This window comes from Halictus rubicundus, chromosome 5 (assembly GCF_050948215.1).
Source record: "Halictus rubicundus isolate RS-2024b chromosome 5, iyHalRubi1_principal, whole genome shotgun sequence".
Classification (NCBI taxonomy): Eukaryota; Metazoa; Arthropoda; class Insecta; order Hymenoptera; family Halictidae; genus Halictus; species Halictus rubicundus.
The window spans coordinates 19,165,950-19,186,721 of NC_135153.1; the positions used below are offsets into that span (position 1 = coordinate 19,165,950).

At 43.4% G+C, this 20,772-nt stretch overlaps 1 protein-coding gene and 1 long non-coding RNA gene across 2 annotated transcripts in view; one reads left to right on the forward strand and one right to left on the reverse strand.

Moving 5' to 3' along the window:
* LOC143354517 (uncharacterized) overlaps positions 1-20,772 on the reverse strand; it is a 322,087-nt gene that overhangs the window by 157,281 nt on the left and 144,034 nt on the right. The gene's annotated exons all lie outside the window — the stretch shown is intronic.
* Cyce (cyclin E) lies at positions 16,956-20,230 on the forward strand. The gene is made up of 3 exons (XM_076788649.1): positions 16,956-18,051; positions 18,405-19,017; positions 19,098-20,230. The coding sequence occupies exons 1-3, from the start codon at positions 18,038-18,040 to the stop codon at positions 19,842-19,844; spliced, it is 1,374 nt and encodes a 457-aa protein (XP_076644764.1). The 5' UTR covers positions 16,956-18,037; the 3' UTR covers positions 19,845-20,230.

A 20,772-nucleotide genomic window follows, 5' to 3' on the forward strand; every position in this document is an offset into this window, starting at 1 on the left:
TGACTTTATGGCTTTTCGAGGTTTCTAGTATGGCAGTCAAAGTGTTAAATAGGTTGAGTTTGTTGTTATTAACGACTGGAAAGAACCACTTTGAAATCTAGATAGAAAAAAAAGGAAAAAGTATCAACGATTCTGTATTCCGGTACACAAACTTCTGACATAGGTAGTGACACAATTTCGGGGAAGATCCTTCGGGTATCCAAACCAATTGCGACAAATATCCCGCGCGCCCCATGGGACGCGGTACCGGCAAGCACATGCAGCTCGTATATTCGGTCCTGTAAAATTTTCCAAAGCTGAAAATTTCCGGAATCTCCTGTGACGGGCGCAACGATAAAATCGAGATTGCGTTTTCGAGAAAATTCTGGTTGAAATCCACGGACGCATAAATTCGTTGTAGAACCCGCTCGGTCCCCTTTCTAAAATGCTAATTACGTGCCGAACAAATTCGCGAAAGCTCATGAAAATGTGACTACCTACCTCCATTTTTTAACATTCCGTGTGTGCATGTACAAAGAACGATAGAACGGTATATTTTTTTTTGGTAAAGTTGATTAACGATATTCCTGATTTCGGCTGACTCGGGACGATTGCAAACTACTTGAAAACGCATTAGAACGTCGCCGTGGAGAGCACAGCGTGTAAAGTGACAATTACCGGGTCGAAAATTCGACTCTCTTAGGAACTTTGGCCGAACTCGTCCGCCTCTCTCTCCCTCTCTCTCTCTCTCTCTCTCTCTCTCTCTCGAGTAGTTCTGAAAACGAATCGGTTGACCAGCTCGGTAGTCCCTGAAGAGAACCTGGGGAGATTCTCAAAGGGTGAACTTGGCAGTTACCGCCTATTGATACCGGCAAATCACGGCGAGTCCTATCCTCTTCGCCTGAAAAGGGAAGAGACGATCGGCTCCGACGTTGCTTTGGGACGGCTGACTAAAGTCTCGGCTTCTGAATGGGGCCATCGGTTCGTGCACTTAACGAAGATTTACAAATTAACTCGTCCGGCTCGGAGATTCAGGATTGGTTCACGGATTCGACGCGATAGAGATACTTCTCGAAAAAATACCGCCGCGTGAAAGAACCTTCGAACAACGAGACCTCGCTTCCCGACGTTCTATTTACTGCCATTGTCATCCCCGTCCGTAAAATTGTTTATTGGTCCCACTGAAAGATAACGTTCAGTCGATATTATGCAATTTCCGCCGCCATTTTACTTTAGCACGGGAGAATCGCGGACTCTTCCGCCCGTGACGTAACCGACGTACATCTCTGTGGTTCCGGTTGCAGCATTTCAGGGGCATCTTGAACAGTTAACACATTCGCGACCGGCAAATTCTTTCCGTTTCTAATACCGAGTACCGGCGAACATAATGAAATTCTGAAGCTGGTTGCCGCAAACTCGTATCGCTGAAGCGAGGATTAATTAATTTATGAAATTAATTAATAATTTAAATTTAAATCCAATCCCATTAATGCGCCTAATGTTGCCGCATTCGGAAACAAAAATTGCAGGACGTAAATTCACGTCAGCGGTCGCGAATGTGTTCATAACTCAAACCGTCCCTTAAATTTTCTCTATTGTCGAAAGCACTGTGTACAGTGTGTTTCACCTAACTCGAGCATCCAAAAGATCTCACTTGTTTTTTATGAAAGAAGAAAATTTCAGAGGAAAACATTAGTTGGTTCAGAGGGGCAAATATTATGATGGGCAAGAAAATTTATTTATTCATATTATTTGGGCAAGGTTATATTTTTAGAGATTTCAAGGTCATCAAAGTCACGCGAAGGTCGTAACATCACAGGTCGTTGGATTCGTCTTGACCTCGGCTATAGCGATAATAAAAATATATCGTTCCATTTAAAAAAACTTCTACGACCTTGAAATCTCAAAGCATATAACCTCGAACAAATTTTTTTGCCTACCGTAATATTTGCCCCTCCGAACCAACTAATGTTTCCAAGCGAGATATTATAGACGCTCGAGTTAGGTGAAACACCCTGTACACCACTAGAACGCGCTACTTCGTAAGGGTAGTTGAATTCACTGACGAATTTGACACGCACCCTTAGGTGCAGCTTTGTTTTGAAAAGCTTTGATAAATCAGGTGTGCCATCGTTTAAGTGTCCGGGGGCCGCCCGCCTCTCCACTGCCGACGCGGACGTATTTCTTAAGGAAGATAATAGATTGTCGAAGCGATCAATGAATGAACGAACGATCGCCGTAACGAGTATCGAGCGCGCCGAGTATCGGATACTCGGCCAGAGTATTCTTACGCGGAGCTTGTACATTTTCCGTTCGGGATTCCTCCTGAAAATTCTACCTGCTGCGTTCGGTTCATCGAGCCATAGAAATCTTTCACCGAGAGTTCACTATCCGGCGCCGCGCCGCGCCGCGCCGACCGGTATTCAAACAATCGTGAGCATCGTCGTATCCATCAAGATCGAAACTCCGCTAGGCGGATCGCACCCACCCTCTCCTCCACCCCAGCATCCCGTCACACCCCCGAGCTCTGAAACTTCGCTGTTCGCGAGCAGGAGCGTTGCCATTAACGGTCGAGTATTTAGTTTTCCAGGGGGATGGGGGAGGGGGAGGGGGAGGGGGGTCGATCGCGTCGGAGAAGGGGATAGAACGAGGAGAAACAGGCGTAATAAGATAGGTGGAGAGGAAGTGTGAATGCGCAGCGGGAAAGGAACGGAAGACGCGGGTGAAGTGGGAGAAACACAGGGGGAAGAAGAGAGGAGAGCCGAGAAGATGGAGAGCTCTCAGCAAATTGGAGAGTCCCGGCCTTTTCTATTGCGTGCCCGTTTCCATTCGCACGGAAACATCGGCGCACCCCCTTTTTCTTCCCTTTTCAACCGCTCTCCATCCCTTCTTCTGCCCCCTTTCTCTGTCTGGCCGCAGGTTTTTTGCCGCGTCTTTCTGTTTCTCGTTCTGCCGCTGCTGCAAACTCCTGTTTCCTCTCTGGCTCTCTGTTTCTCGCGCAACGTCTCGCGGCCTGGCCTCGTTCGTTTCGTCGCACACAGCCGGGAAAAATAAGTGGCCGGGGTCTCGCAACGAGGGTCACTTATCGTCGCTGGCCATCTCGCAGCGTTTGCGAATGATACATGCCTCTCCGCTCGCCGATGAGATAGCGATATTCATTCCAGTCCCACCGTCCAGTTTGCCACCGCGTCGCCTCGTTTCAAATACTTCGCGTTTGCCCCGCGGAGCTTGTCAATGACTATAGAAACCACCTTGGCACGCGTCTTCCGTCACGCCGGGAAAGCTCGCGCTGAAGACCAAAGCGGACTTCGAGCTGACGCTCTGCGATATGGAGAGTCCATGCAATTTTCAATTTTTGTGGGCACATTTTCGGAAAGTGGAAACAAAATCTAATTTTTGACGGCAGTAGTCTTTGCGAATCTGGAAGAAATAAAAATCGTACTTAAATTCTGTGGAATTTCATGTCATTACAATTTTTGAACATTTTCAGAGGCCATAAATGCAAGAAGATAAAGGAGGCTACATTTTACCAAAAAAAGTGTAGTCGACGAGCAGTTATGCGAGATCCAAGTAGCGACGATAATTTATTGCTTGACGTGTCTGAGTCTTGCGCTGAAGGGTGTCTCGAGAACGACTGATCCTTCTCTTTCATCCTTCGAAACATAAAAAATATTCCGTCATCAGTCCACAGTTGAATGATTTCCGATGCTTGAGGAGAAAAAGAATACAAGATTTTTAAATAAAAAGAACAGCCAGTACAACTGAAGACCCGAAGAACCCAATTATTCCGGATTTCGGTTTTTACTTTGTTTATTTATACAGGTCGTCATCTAGGTCATTAGCGACCACAAGAATTAGTAGATGTACATATATATTATAGATGTACAGTGAATTCTCGATATATGTCATCAACACGGTGTTTCCACTTTCCACGCGGTAGTGGGGATAATTCCGCGACGTTTATCGTCCAGGCGTTGGCGACATATATATCTATAGAGAAATCAGTGTAGTGGTAGGTACATTATGGGGAGATCAGTTCGCAGTTGTTCCAGCCATAATTGCAGACTGTGGTAAATATTTGTGGATTTTAGGAATAGGATAACTTGTGTGGTGTAGGGTAAAGGACCTAATTATTGCGGGGGTACTAATTACTGTGCGTATATTAAAACTAAACCTACCGAGCCTTAAAAGTAACTGATACATGTTGTCTTATAAAAATAATGAGATTGAATTTATTTAAATTTTGAGCGTTTCGTATTATATTACGCGTTTTACTAAATATATTTATTTCATTATTTTCTGTGAAAGTATCATTATAATTTCAGTAATTGTAAAATTAGAAATCTGGAACCGGTCATTTTGATTGGCGGTGGTAGTTTTAGTGTTAATTATACTTCTTTTTAAAGCACAATAAATATTAAAAAAGAGATATTAAGTTTTTTCATTAAAATTAGTGAATATAAATGTTATATATCTCTTTTTCAATATTCATTGTGCTTTAAGAATAAGTGTAGTTAATATAGGCACAGTAATTGGTCCCCCCACAGTAATGGGGTCACTTGCCCTGTTTCAGATTTTCTAACCTAACCGGATTCGGCTAAAAGAGGGGCGACGCGGTTTGCGAAACGGTCATTACGAAAGAGAAATGACATTTTTTTTCTTTCCTTTTCTTTTCAACTCGTAACGAAGGAAATGTTATCGGAGGGAGAAAAAAAATGGGATGGAAACCGTGTTATTGTACTAACAGGCCAGCATTTTTCATGCCCGTTTGTTGCAACGGAATTCCCTGAATTAAATCATCGTTTCTGGTATACATAATGGAAATCCTCGCTGTATCTACCGTCGATAAAAATGAACCTCGGCTACGCGGCGAGGAGAGGAGAGGAGAATTAGGATTCCTCTTACAAATGCGCGTGTTGATAACTGCAACGATAAGGAACGTTCGCGGGCAAGAACCACCCCGAGCTTTCGTTTCTTTTTCTCTTGGCGAGGCCAGCAGAAAAGAAAAATGCGGTAAAAAGGGAGGAAAAAGACGGGGAGGTTGCAACGGAAAATTTTCACGACGCGACGCGGCGAGTGAAAGTGCCCTCGCAAGTGAAAATTTCTGACCTGCCTTTAGTCACCTTTCCCCCTCCACTCTTCCCGACTATTGATCTCATTGGCAATGACAACAATTCGGTGAAACCTCCCCGCGACAAAACTATCCTAGTAGGGATTTTTTGCCAGCTCTATTCCCAATGTTATTGCTTACGTCATACAGTAACAATTTACACAGTTCTCCCTCGAAGCTGAAGAAACTTCAATAATAAGTGAAAATCCTCTCTCTGTAGCTGTAAAAGAACTAAATAACTGTATTTGGCTTCATAGACCGCCATTTTCCCTCCACACAATTCCTCAAGGTTATTAACCCTTAGCACTCGAATGGCGACTATAAGGCGCCACTAAAAATTACTGTATCATTATTCAAAATATTTCTTACGTCATTAAATTTGTTTGTATTTAATAAATTACTAAACATTTCAGTGTTGACAAGTAAATTCCACTAGTTTCGTATGTATAACATAAATAGAAAATATGTAGAAGGGAAATATTCTATGTCGGTGAAATTGTTTCGTTAAAACAGCTTCGAGTGCAAAGGGTTAAATTGTTTGTCTCTCGAGTATACAGCGTCTTCTCGATTCATGTCCACAGCTCGGGTCTACCCAGGGACATGTATCGGCTAGAAGATACGCCGAACGTAGAAAAGGACAGCGAAGCTCGAGTGACCTTGGTCGCCGAGGAGTGTAAACAATGCGAACAAAGTTCGAGCTTTGGGGTCCCCGCGGCAGTGGGGATAGTTCTGAGACTTTTATCGCCTAGATATTTGTGACATATATCGAGTAAAGACTGTACCGCTACAGTTAAGATCCCCGGAGAATTTTCAAGGATGGTTATATATTATATTACACAATTTCTCGATCGATCATAATCGTCCCGCAGTAAAAAATACCCAACTTTGAAGGAAACAGACGCGTCGCGTGAAAACTATTGCCATTCCAGCGCGCTAAACCATTTTTTTTCGTTGAGTTATTATTGCGTCGCGTCGAGTGACGGTCATGATTGTTGTGCGGGAGGACAATCTGTTACCGCGTGTCCATTTGTAACGATATTTTTCAGAGGTTGCGCCGCGTGATATTTTTCTCAGCCTGTCGACAGGGGAATTTGTAAGCGGCGACGTGGACCAGCGCGTCGGTCTTCATCGAATGCTGGTCACAAACGCGTTCGAAAACGCACTGCGAAAGTGAAATGCAATTTTTCCACGGCCTTTTGAGATTCCGTGGAAACTATCAAAAAACGGGTCAAACAAATATTTCGTGTTCACAAGAAAAAATGAAGAAATTAGTACAATGCCGGACAAAATGATGAAACCTTCATTTCGCGGGGCCCATGGGCCTTCATAGACTGGCGAAATGAAACAAACAAGGACAAAGGCCGAATCCTCGTAATTGAACATACTAAGTGCCCTAGTACGGTTTTACGCGGGTAGGTAATAAAAGAAGGTAGTAGGTAGCTATTGGCAAGAAATGCTAATTAACTTCCCAGATGTCGTTCCGTGCCGTAAAGCCATTGGAAATTATGGGTCAGTATAATACACCGTGATAAAACTGAAACGAGGAATGAACAGAGATCCTTCGAGTAGCGATTTTTGAGAAACATAAACCCGAAGAAATTATTGTGTTATTCGAGTATAATTTGGAGGCAAATATAGTTCCGGATTTTCTCAAAACCCTGGTGAAAAAATTGAACAAACAGCGAACGAATAAAGGCGGCGGCGTCGTGCTTCGCACACTAATTTCATACCTACGGAGAATATCATGCTCGTCCGGACGATTTGAAGACCATTTCGCTAAAAAGAGGCTTTCCGTTCGAACGACAAGAGAGGGACACACAGAGGTGGAGAGAAAGAATAAAAAAGTAACGGCGGAAAGCTGCAATAAATCTGGTCCCGCGGTGACGATGGCTGCGCCGCTCGACAAATCGATTGGGAAAAAAAAAAGTTTCGCTGCCCGTAACGAATAAAGCTCTCCATTCATCACGTTCGTCTTGTTAATCCACATCGTGATCGGTTAGGAATGAGCGACCGCTCTCCTCGAAAGTCAATAGCCGGCGAACACGAAGAATCAAAGGCGAAAAGATTTTACCACCGAAACAATTACTGGGACTATTCATTTCGTCAATTTTTAGGTCACCCGAATCTTTAGCCACAGCATTGTCTAGCACAAAATGATATATTATATAATCGCCAATACGATTGAAACGATTGAATCGACGACTTTAATCTTTTAACTACAGTGTTTATATAGAGCGTGTCCCACGAACTCTGTCCACTTGAATATCTTGGTTACTTCAAACAATAGTTCAAAGTTTCAGGACAAATACACTTTAGTACTTTTACACTAAGAATACGTCAATCTATCGAAATCGAGCATAAGAAATTGGACATTCCATTTAAAAAAGCAAAGATGACCTCTACATCTTCTCTACGCTTCCACTTGCAAGATTATCATTTGTTATGTAGTTTCTTAAACCCTACAACTTGTGTAGGTAACATTGTCTCATATTGTTTGAAGTAGCCAAGATATTCATGTGGACAGAGCTACACACTGTATGTCGCCGAGGCCTGGATGATAAATGTCGCGGAATTATCCCCACCGCGGGGTATACTCCGCCAGGGGCCAAGAAGCTCGAGAGACCTCGCCAAGGTCGCGTGGATCAAAGAATAGTATCTCCTCGCCGATATATGTCCCTGGCCAGACATATATCGAGTAAACACTGTAATTGGAAATAGACAATTATGCACGGAAAGCGTATGATCAGGTGGCGAAACTTATATTCTTGCAGTTACGATTATCCTGTGCAGAAAGTAATATATATTCTGATCTCCTAATGCAGGACCGCGAAGATCAATAGCAAAAACCGACAGCAACTGGCCGTGGCGCCAATAAATCGCCAAGATCATGTCGCAAGAAGACCGGTATTCGGTCTCTGTCAGAGAAACTTCTTCCTCGCTATCTCTGAATCGTCTTGTCGCGGTTGTGTTAGCGTTCGGAGTTGATACATCGATACATGAAGTCCCGGGTCTATCCTGTATCAGATACCGGAACACAAACATATCGCGGATCGATCGCGCGCGCGCACACCTCAAATAAGAGACCGATCACAGGGGACGGCGTGCTTATATTCGTAGCTCGCGAGAGCCGGTTAACGTTTTTACTCTTCCAGGGTAGTGCAGCTGCAGCTGCACCAGCTTATTTGCCTCCGAGCCCGGGAATTATGGGAATTTCGGCGTGCTCTCTCTCCCTCCCTCTCTCTCTCTCTCTCTCTCTCCCTCTCTCACGTGTGCTGGCTGCTATTCATTTGCAGTCAGTCCCGTTCGACCCCGCAAGTTTTCGTTCCCGGCTCCCGGAGAATAGGGGAATTAATTGCGGATCGTTATTCAAAATAAACCGAGGGCGAAATAAAATCTAAACGGAATATCCACCGCAGGTTTTAACTTTGCCGTCGATCGGAGAACTTTCAGCTCCGTGATTCGCTCGACTGTTCGGCTTCCGAATGCGAAGCCACAGTGGGCAATTTTTTGGTAAAACCTGAGAGAACAGTCAGCGTGACTTGGAAAATTTTATTCGCGAATAGTAAAAATGAAAACACCTTTTAATCTTCGTATTATCATTCTTGTCAACTAATAACTTTCTCAATTTTTATTTTAGAAATGATACTATAAATATAACAATTTGGCCACCCTCTGTAATCTTGATACTTATTATTGAAAAATCAAGAGTAACGCATATATTTTTATTGTTCAAAGCTCGCTGGGCGTTCGAATACCTTCGCGAGCGACTGTGTCTATCGTGTAAAGACAGAACTACTCATCGCACAGCCACTCCTTCTCGAGCCACGGGAAGCCGAAGATAGCCGTTTATTGAAAAGGAACGATTTATCGTTAAATACAACGCTCGGGCTCTCGACGCAGCAATATACCCACCGTTGAAAGTTGTAATTATGTTTGACGCGGGTATTTTCCAAAGCAATTGCACCGGCAGTCCACAAAGACCGCAAAAAAAGATGGAGCGGAAATGAGAAGATAAATCTGGCAAGAAAAGCAGCGAGGCGAGGTAAGTGATCGCGAAGAAACTCGAGGCGAATTCCTCGGTGGAAATTCCTGGCCCGGTTACATCGTCTCTCCCGTTCGCCCCGATCCAAGCCAGCGATCGTGCAACGATCGATAAACCATCCGCGGATACACGGACGGGCTGTCATAAACTTCGAAAGGAGTATGTCGGGCACGTATGACGAGGACCATCGCGATCCATATGGGGCCATACTTCTTCAAACATGCGCGAACATGCGGTGATGGTTGAGAAGGGAAGAGAACAGCGCGCGAGGAGGGGCCGACCGGAAGAAGCCGCCGCGTCGTGTCGCTACCCTACGCTACGGTATGCCCGCGGCCCGAGAGAACCCGAAAAATAAAATGCGAGTTATATTTCTTTCTGCCCCGAAGAGATTCAATATTTCACCCCTTAGCGTCGGGTAAGAGATCCCGGCGCTCAAAACTTTCCACGGTGAAATCCACCCTTTTCCACGCGCGTTTCCCCCCTCCCCCCCTACCCCGATCTTACTCCAGTTCGCCTATAAGATCCACGGCCGGCGGTGATCAGAGTTTCCCCGGAAGTATCTCTCGCACGCCTGAAACTTTCTGCCGATTCGTTCAGCGCGCCGAACGATGATTTAATTCCGCCCATTCGGATGGTAATCACGGGAATTCGGGGTTACGCTCGAACCATCCGACTGTTCCATCACCGATGCTTCGATGGTCTCCGGCAAATTAGCAAAGTTCGCCCGGCAAGAAAAGTATACCGAGAAGCATCGAGATTACCATAGTTCCATGCGTGTGATTTCCTCGAAACTTTCCGTTCGGTCCTAAAAATAAGCACGATTTTATATTAAGTTCAAAAATAATATATTACGGGGGCCCATAAGTAAGTTATTTTGCAATCTAAAACAAACTTTGTAGTAAATTCAGGTTTTTATTTCTGAATTGATTATATAATCTCATTGTCAAATTCGACTGGTCGTCCACTTCGAGGCCTGTCAGAGAGATCATAATCATCAGCAGCAAACCTTCTGATCCAACGTTGACACTGGTTGACCTTCAATACATCTCGAAAATGGAAAAGTATGCAATGACGCATATGATCCTCGGAAGGTACGGACGCCGGCCATTTTATTACAGGGTTGTAAAACAAATTATACTGTTGAGAATATTTTGAACACAGGCTGCTTGACCGAAGACTGTAAAAGAATACGTGTTTCAACGATCGGTACTAAAGGCAAAACAAATTCTTTGCAAATAATTGATTACCTATGGGTACCCCTAATAGCATAGATAGTTTAAAAATAAAATATTTTTTCTTTTAAACGATTCATGTGCAATTTCTATAGTTCCAGTGAATAAATAATACTATACTTACTCCGTAACATAACAATTTGAATGCTATGATTGTACACACGTTGATATGCCCTGGGGTGTATTGGTTCAAGGGCACACGGTCGGATCCCTGCAAGGGTCTGCGCTGAATACGAGGGTTTTACGACAGGTCATTTCTATTTAGTTGAAAATCTGGCCACCACGTGTTTTCCAGATGTGTAGCAATAAATAGACAGCCGGAGACCGGTCAAAAATTCCCCCGTTTTCGGGTCCCATGATTGTAAAACCTTTTCTGTGCCAAACAATAGTTCAACACAGGAAACGGTGCAAATTTTCAAGTTTAGTTGACAATTAGAGATATCCGAACTTTGTAAATTGTAAAAATGAACATTTCAATCGGTTCCCGTGTTGGAGACATAGGACAGCGTGGAGCCGGTTGATCGTAAAGGGGAACGATCCGTGTTAATGATGCTATTCGCATGGGAGGCGACAAAAGATGACGACGCTTGCTGAAACATAATTAAAACTTGTAAAACAGTATCTACCAGCGGCGACGCTCGTATCCGGGAGAATGCGCGGAAAAATATGCTGTCGCGATGGAGCCCGTAATGAAAGAAGCGCGATCAAGGAGATCTTAACGCGGAGGGCAGAAATACTTATCCACGGTACCAGAATTTTTAACTAACACGGCTGCCTTTATAATGTAGTCATATCGCGGCCATTATCTCGGGAGTGAAGTTTACGCGCATACCTTTTACGAACTTCTCCCGCGGGCGGGCTTTTAAGACAAGCAGAAGTGCCCATAAAGAATGGATAGATAAAATTGCGAACGTACAAACGCCGTCTGTTTTCACACCGTGCGTAGTATAACGCCGGAACGTTACGGCCGGCAATAAATTTGTGAACGCGCTCATTAGCATAACATGAATTATTAACTTAATCTAATACGACCGGTGTGCCCGACGGACTCCGCCACTGTCCTACGGTATTTAAACTTCTGGTGGGCCGCGCTGCCGGTCATTACTGATACATATTATTTGCCGAAATAATCAGCGCCGCCAAGTCCACCGTTGGGCAAAAGCGAGCCCGAATTTCTCCACCGTTGCAAGACGTTTTGACAACGGACGCTGAATTTTCACGCTGACCATTCCAAACCTTGACACCTGTTACAGAAGCAAGTAACGATATTACCAGCCAGTAATTAAGGATATTTTGCCAAGTGAAAAGTTTCCATTAGAACCTCCACGGCGCCAACGCGCTGGTGCTCCAATAGGGAGGGAACGACGCGCTTCGAGGTCCTGGCAAAGCGGCTAAGGGGGGACACGCGGATAAGTGGGTAAATCTATAGTCCAGTCGGCCGGACGCCTGCATACACTATACTTACTTACATGTGAATGCCGTGAATGCTCGAAGCTGAATGTGACGATGCCGCGTTAGCACCGGTAATTCCGCCGCGATGTACCGGACGTGGATCACGGCGGAAGATAGATGACATTGTTTCCTATGTTCCCGAAGAGGGATAGAGGTACACAGAGACACCAGAGACAGAGAAGGCGCACAAAAGCGCGCGCGCGCGTCGGAGAGAGAACAATCGCCAAGGAACAGAGAACGGCTCAATAGATTGAAAATGGCGAAGTCGCGTTCGCTGAAGTACGGGGGAGGGGCAACGGGGATGAACGAAACGGCGAGAACGGGCCAAGAGCGACCGACGAGGAGAATAACAGGCGAGAGGAAGACGATCGAAGGTGGTGGGAAACAAGCACAACCAGGTGAGACCGAGGAAAAAGTTCGTTGTTGGAAGTTGCGAGAAAAGAGGACGGAACGAACAGTCGCAGAGAAACACGGATGAACACATCTCGCTCGCTCTTCCAGTCAAATCGTCATTTGCAATGCGTCTAGGAGACTGGGGGAGTCCAAGGGGGCGGGGGCGGGGGCGGCGACACATTCGCCGACTCCGGGATGATGACGATAACAATGATAATGACGATGACGAGGTGGAGAGAGCGACCGGCGCTCGAATGACAGAGTCTGCGGCGTCGAGCAAACTGCGCCTGGGAAACAATGTCTGCTGAATTTCCGCTCCGATTATTCGGCACTGTGTAATGCATAAAATGAACGCCGGCTCTGATACGCAAGCCTTCCGCCGGGTCGGATGAACCAGCACCGTTCGAACTATTTATTCCCTCGGATCGAAGCTGTGAAGTAAATAACGGGAATGGTACATCTTGCAGTCGCACTCCGCGACTAAACTATGTACAGTGGTTGCTCGGTATATGTCCAAAACACGCGTCCAGCCAGGGACGTATATCGGCCAGGAGATACTATTCTTTGATCCAACGTAGAAAAGCATGGCCTCTCACAAGTAATTTGGGATGAGCCGTTCATTTGGAGAGTCGCCTATGTCCATTTGTCAATTATTTCTCGTTGCCCGTAGTTACGTGTACAACTTCAAGTTAGCTGTCAGAAACAACATTTGCGGTTAAGTATATTCGGAGTATATACGATTATTTTGGACACATCAGTTTTCGCAGTTAGTTCAATAAGTAAAACCGTCACTTCGAAAGTGGCCCAAGTCCAATCCATTATTGATAATGTCCGAGGGACATTATCAAAAAGTGCAGGAAAGGTAATAACTTTATTCTAAGTGAAACGAAACAAGAGGATTTCATGTCAACAAAATTTTTGGAGGACTTTGGAGGAGTAAAGAATTCTGGATTTATTACCACGTCGGGGTAGACCAAGAAAGTTTGAAAATATTGTATTGACACCACTTTATAAAAATATGAGACGAATTACAACAGCGAAATACAAGGACATGATGGACTTACTATACATACCATCGGAGCACCATGACTTCCTCAAATCCCTCCTGCATACACAAAATGTAGATGAGCAGTAAATTGTTATGTAATTTATATAGTTAGAAAATGTCCTGAATTGCATAAATTGTGTCTTTGAAGTGTTATAAAGATATATAAAGTAAATTGAGTATTGTTTTTTCAATTTGAAGCATTTTAAATTACGTCGAATGGACTTGGACTCTTTTAAATTTTATAACAAATCCGGTTTTTAACTTTGAAAGTGGCCTATCTCCATTTTTGGTAAGAAAACATATTATTCACTTAATAATTACTATTATTTGAATAGGAACTGTAAATTTAACTCTTTCAGATACACTTAAGCAGTGTGACACATTGGTATCCGTATATTTTTAATTTTATTGAAACGCAAACCCTTAAATATCTCAATTTAAGTATAAGTGGGGCCACTTTCAAAATAAATGGCTCATTTATAGAGTAAACACTGTACATATAATACACCATATGTATAAAACCGTACAAACCTATGTTACAAAGAGGAATTTCTGTTTGCTTACAAGGATTGAGTTCTCACTTTCTCTGTTTCGCAACTATTTATGAAGAGCAACAACGACGCTTTGTTTGTTGAAACACATTGTTTGTAATCGATTCCAATCAATATGTGGCAGAGTTTCGAATAGTTCAGTGTCTCGTGACTTACAGAACCGTTTAACCCGGCGGGATGCGACACACGTAGCACGGATATCCGTCGAAGAAATTTACAGAAACTTCCGCGAACATTCTCCAATAATTCATGGGCCGTTCTGAATGCCATCCTCGAGATCGGCGCCATGGGAAGGTGCCAGTCGTAAATCTTGTTCTTGACCCACGCTCGAACGGTATAAATCCGGTGGACCCGGTGGCGTTCCACATTTTTATTTCTTCCACGGGCAGGTTTTGTCCTAAAATATTATATCCGGAGTTTAGAGTGCCGAGGCAAACGGCGAAGGTACCGAAAACGGGCAAGAACAAAAGGTACACCCGGCGGAGAGGGGAGGAAAACCAGGTTTCGCCGGAGAGGGGAAGGGACACTTGTAAATTCGATAAAACGGATCGAGAGATTCACCGTGAAGAGTTTGCCCGCGAAATTTATCGCAAAAACTAAATGGCCGTTTTATATCGAGAGTTATAACTAAACTCGGCTGGCCGTAAAAAGTTTGAACATGCCGGGGGAACAATACACACTCTCGGCTCGTAAAGAGCGAGTTTCATTGCAAACGGAATATTTTCCACCTCTCCCCTTTTATTTTCTTCGCCTCTATATATATATATTTTTTTTTACACCGGAAAATGAAAATGTCGAACTTTGTTTTACGCGCGACAGATGAACGAAATTTATGTACTAATGTGTAACGCTCTTTCGCGTGACAGCGACGCTTGACGTCGAATTTACATATGTGTAAACCGACTTTGGAAGAAACCGATTTCTCAATTTCGATCAATTGTTGAAACAGTAAAAATATACCTCTGCTTATTCCAAATTTGTACAGAATCAGTGAAGAGACCTTCTCCTCGGAGTTAAAAGCTTCGTGTCGAGTGCAGAATAATTAGCCGTGCTCGTGCACGTGTTAATTCCGCGAGACAAAAGCAGTGGGCTGTTTGGAATGAACACAATATGCTCGACTTTAATCGCGTAGAAAAATGCGAGCGGACTGCGCTCAACGGTAATATCTCATTTTCGCTTTGTACTTGGCAAAGCGGCGCGAGTTCGGCGAAAAACACGGAAATTGCGAGGGACTCTCATCGCCTGGGAGAGCATAAAAGCTGCCGAGACATCTGCAGCGACGACCCGCGACACAATGTTTTCTTTGTCGCGACAGAAAGAATCGTTGCCTGTTTCGAAGCTCTCCGCGTGGAGGGAGCTCATTACTAGCTATGGACCCATTTGCACTCGTTTCGTGCTCTGACTGTTGGCAGGAAAAATCTTTCAACGTTAAACAATTCTGACAACCTGAATCTGCACGCACACTCTCAGAACTGAATGTGCTTTTTTCATAGAGTAAATGACTGATTAGCTCAAAATATAATTACGTCTATATCATTCAGACTGAAATTAAAAAGCCTTAATTTGCTGAACCAGTCGGAAAACTATGTCTTCGGGAACGAGTTAATATTACTGTAAAAGAGTCTGGCTAGCCAAATTTGACCTGGCAGACACCCAGAATTCCAGCAGACGTTGACCAAAATCTGCCGTGGAGTTACCGATCGAGTCGAACGATTGGTACATTGGCCCCATACCGCCAAATTTGTGGTACCATCCAGCGGCAGTTGTAATGACTCGCTAGCGAAATCTGTAGCCCCTGCCATTTCAGTTTGAACGACAGAGGACGTGCACACACAATTATACTCGTAGCACGATGAAACACGTACATGAATGCCAAAAATAGACAAAAAAGAATAGAATTTGCAACAGAGAGGAAATGAGAGTATTTAAATGGGATTTTAGTGTCCCCGGTATAGTGCTGTCCCCTAGTCTAATTTTTAGCCTGGACCAGAACCTGCATCATCTTATCTGCATCATTAGCAGCGGATTCCAAATAATGCCAGAGTGGATGCGACTTCTAAGTTAAAAGAGGCTCTTCTATGTAGGCTCTGATCCAGCCTAAAAGATGATGCACCTTCTAATACAGGCTGAAAAGATAATGCAGGTTCTGTTCCAGGCTAAAAAGTTGATGCGGGTTCTGTTCCAGGCTAAACATATGATGCAGAAAAGTGGAGACACTAAAACCCCGAGCGTGAGCACTCTCATTTCCTCTCTGGTAATACGCACATAAATGCCAAAAATAGACAAAAAAAGAATAGAATTTGCAAAGGAGTATATTAACAGAGAGGATTATACGAGAGCGCTCACGTTCGGTTCCCATGTCCCTGGCTAAAAGACGATGACAGGTTCTAAGAGAGAAAAGGTGGGCACTCTCTGTTCCTCTCTGAAGATTATAATTTTTGGAAAAATGCTATTTTCACGGATGAACGTAAAATAAATATGTTTGAGTCAGACAGGAAAAATTTCGTGGAAGTCGACTGAAGAGTAAAAAAGTTGAAGTCGACGAGGAAACATGGCGATAAAAGTGTGACGATCCGGGGCTTTGTTTCGGCGCTTCAAGTAGGAAATTTAGAATCTAAAAGATGGTGCACAAAAATTAGGAATATTGGATTCGTTTATGTTTCATGGAGGCAACGATCGGTCACATTTTTGTATCCGTTACATTCTTATAATAAAAAATAATGTCCGTAGTTTGCGGTACTAGTTATGAAAATATATATACAATAACAATTATTTTATTAAATATATATACAAAGAGGTAATTTTCGTGAAAATCTTCCTCCTGTTACTACAGTCGATTGCGATTTTCGCAAGCACAAAAAATTTCGGTTGACTAATATATTTTGTTATGGCGTTCAATATATTCTTTACGCCAGTCATACGAATCATTTCGTTCTTCGAGGAGTGTTGTTTCTGAAACGAATATTACGCATTTCAGAAAGACAATTACGCCTGATTTGTAGGGTACGGGATAATCGCTATACGTGGCAAAGGCGATCTTTTCCATGGCTTACGGTACACGACTCGCGCCCAACAATTTACGCGCGCACATTTCCCGCGTGGTCCGGGCGTAAGTGCATGCGTGCATCGGACCCGAAGGTTGTGTGCGTTGTCCGAGAATCAGCTGAGCGCCAGCTGTGCTCCTCGTAACGGCCAATGGCATGCACGCGTGTGATTGCACAGCAGCGCCACGGATATACGGCCGGTGCTCGTTCACTAGTTTGGCGTTCCCGCGAAACTCATTCGTGAACGCCAGTCCGCGATTGAAAAGCGTTATTCTGTGCCCAGGTATCACCATCGACAGAACAGGGCAACAGTTCCGAGTGTGCAGTGTACGGTGCGTTCGAGGCAAATATATTTGTCACAAATCTCGCATAAAAGTCGAGGTATAATCGAGCGGGAAATACAGATGCGCAGTGCGCGTGGGTGCTACGACTCCTCGGATTTATGCATCGTTTGCACGCAATATTTCATGTTCTAATACGACTGTATCGTGTTGTGATGGTAAAACGCATTTCTCCTGGATAATGCCTAGCGTTTTCCATAAATTTTTCTGATACTTTACTGGAGAAAAACCGTGCGATACGCAGGGCGTTCGTCACACGACGCCAACGTTTCATGGTGGTTTTGCAGTTGCTAAATTCGGTGCATGTACATAAATATGCAAGTGTTTCCGTATCGGGATTAAATAATTGGACTTTGAGGAGGCTGTTCCACCGAAATTTGGAATTTTTTTTCACTATTTGAGGTTATGGTATATGTATAGAGGGCGTGACAGTGGCTGATTGCAAGCAGGGGTTGGTCATCGTTTCGCGCGCTGGTCTCCCGCGCTTCGACTTCCACGTCCCTTATTTTTCTCAAGATTTACGGTTCTGTGATATTCCGAGGCTAGAAATAACATCGAAAAAGACTCCGAGAAATTTTGGTGCTGCACGATCGATCGGTAATGAGAAGTCATAATATAAAATATTGAATCAAACGTAGCCAAGTGTACGTGCATTATGGCGATCGAGTGCATGTAAGCTTCGCGCGCTCTTCCACTTTTCGTCGTTTTCCTTGGGAAAATTCATGAGCATACGCTGTGAAAACCGAACGGACGTTCCATCGATACATTAGCCAGTTTCTGCTCGAATAAAAAATCCGATTCCCGTTGGAAATATTTCTTGAACACGTCGACAATTCTGCGACAAGATGCCACAGACAAGGTGAGTGAAACACTTTCCATTTGCCGTTGAAATTTCATCCTATCTTCTCGATATTTTGGCAAAAACTCCGCTAAATTTTCGGAAATTGTTTCTACCGGGTTTCATCAATTTATCGTGCTTCGCAATTGAAAAAAAAAATGCGTAATTGTACGTGTATAACCTTCTTCACTGAATACTCACTTTCTGAGCAATTTATTAATATTTTCTGAATCTTACCAGCAACATTTTTTTATCTATCGAAAATTCTTTCGAACGACTTTGCATCAAGGTTTTGCTCCGTTCGTTCGATGCATGTATATAGTTGGGAGTTCCATGGAACAACATAAAAAATAAGATCCTCTTGGTCTATTCAGTTTACAGGAAAAGAAATCACAGACTTATTTGCAAGGTGGCAAAGTAGTTACACAATCTTTGAAACGTAAAAGGCGTACAACCGAGATTTCTGAAGATTCGGAGAATGTGTATCCCCCCAGTAAAATACCAGCATTATCGAATGTATCATACACAGAATCTTGTCATTCGGTACATTCATTAGAAAATACGTGCACACCTCATCAAGTATCTCCATTGAAGGAGCAACAAGAACCAGCCACATGGTCTGAGCTACGAAATGCAACATGTTTTTTAACACCATCGTCATCCAACAATGTGACAAACAGACCTAGTCCTTTGCCTTCATTTCCATGGGCTGATGGTTCTCAAGTCTGGTCACTCATGTGTTCGGGAGATCAGAAAACCGTTACACAGAGGAATCCGCAGATGTTCCAAAGGCATCCAACATTACAGCCACGTATGAGGGCAATTCTGTTGGACTGGTTAATCGAGGTCTGCGAAGTATATAAGCTACACAGAGAAACTTATTACCTTGCAATGGACTATCTAGACAGATATTTGTCCATTCATCAAAATGTACCTAAAAATCAGTTGCAGTTAATAGGAATCACATGCCTGTTTATAGCTGCCAAGGTTTGTATTTGTTTCATTCCTCCCTGTTATTGTTCTTCGATTAAGCAAACAAGTTATTGAAATTTATCGTTTTGTTACAGGTTGAAGAAATATATCCACCCAAAATAGCAGAGTTTGCATATGTCACGGATGGTGCATGCACAGAAGAAGAAATCTTAGGAAAAGAATTGGTGATATTGAAAGGTCTTGGGTGGAATTTGTCTCCGGTTACAGCACCTGGTTGGCTGAATATTTATATGCAAATCGAGTCCGGTGATTGGTCAAGACCAAGTGCTTTCATTTACCCCCAATACGGTGGTCTACAGTACTCCCAAGCTGCTCAACTGTTGGATCTAGCCACCTTGGACGAAGGAAGCTTGAAGTTTCCATATAGTCATATAGCAGCAGCAGCCATGTATCACACTCAAGGAAGGGAATGTGCCTTGAGGGTATCACGCATTTCATGGGAACAGCTTGCACCCTGTGTCAAATGGCTGAACCCGTTTGCAATGACAGCAGCGGAGGAAGGTTCTCAGTTTCTTTTGAGGTCTGCAGTACCACCTTCAGAGTCTCATTCCGGATCTGGTCTCCGGGCAACAGTGCCCAATATAGTGATGGATGAATCACATCGTATCCAGACACATGTGGTTGACTTGAATATGCTAGAAAGGGCGCAACAACGATTAGCCGACGACATCCCTTGTACAGACACAAATGAATCTGATTCCAATACTGAATCTGGTAGGCAAAGCCCAAATGAAAGTGGACTCTTAACTCCGCCATCTAGTAGTCAGAAGAATTCAACAACACCGTCGCGCCCTCCACCACAGTTACATCCATATACATAATCAAATACATGCGAAGCTTCAGTAGTTGAAGATGAACTGTATCGTTTACTAACTGTTGGTGAATGATTTTAACTAGGCACTGTAGTGTATCTGTCAACTAGGACATATCATTTCATTGCTTTCAATAATACCGCCAATGTGTAAACGTGCATAGAGACTACTAAAATATGGGATTGCATTAGTGCACGGTGATGACGGTATATACTGTTCATTGTCGTAAATAATACGGTGCTTCCCGTTTTGGTCCATTGTCTTGTGCAATGGTACTTCTATTTGTTATAGTAAGACTTACAGTACAAGGTGTTAACCATTTTCTATAGTGTTTCAAAATGGCACAGAGTTAATTTAATATTACTTATTTTATTATAGACGTTTAAAAAGAAAAGTGCCTTATGTGAAGGAACGTAAACTTACATGGAAGCCTATGGCTAATTTCTGTGATTATATCCCCGCAGTGAAGCGTAATGCATTACATAAGTATGTTAGTGAATTCACAGAATTAACTGAATTAACAGTTACAATTACTGTCAGAAATTTAGACTAGCGCCTGCAGAAATGTCTTTGAAACAACCGTTTTAACTAGTTCCAAGATAAAGGAGATCATTGTGAATAGTATTCTTTTATATAATTCGCTTTATTTTAACGCATCGTATTATAACAATGCGTTACCGAGCCAGGTGAATGAATTTTTATGTGTATGTACATTGTGAGGTACTGATAATAAATAAACAAAAGGAGGAAAGCAGCGACGAGGGTGTGATCGAATGAATGCATGAGCGAAGAATAAGACTACTAATTATGGAACGAGAAACTTCGCGAACGATAACACTGCCTTGTACGTAATAACAAGACAGTATATACACCTTTGTATAAAAAAAAATTTGACAATAAACGTTTCTAAATCGTACACCGATATCGACCATTTCTC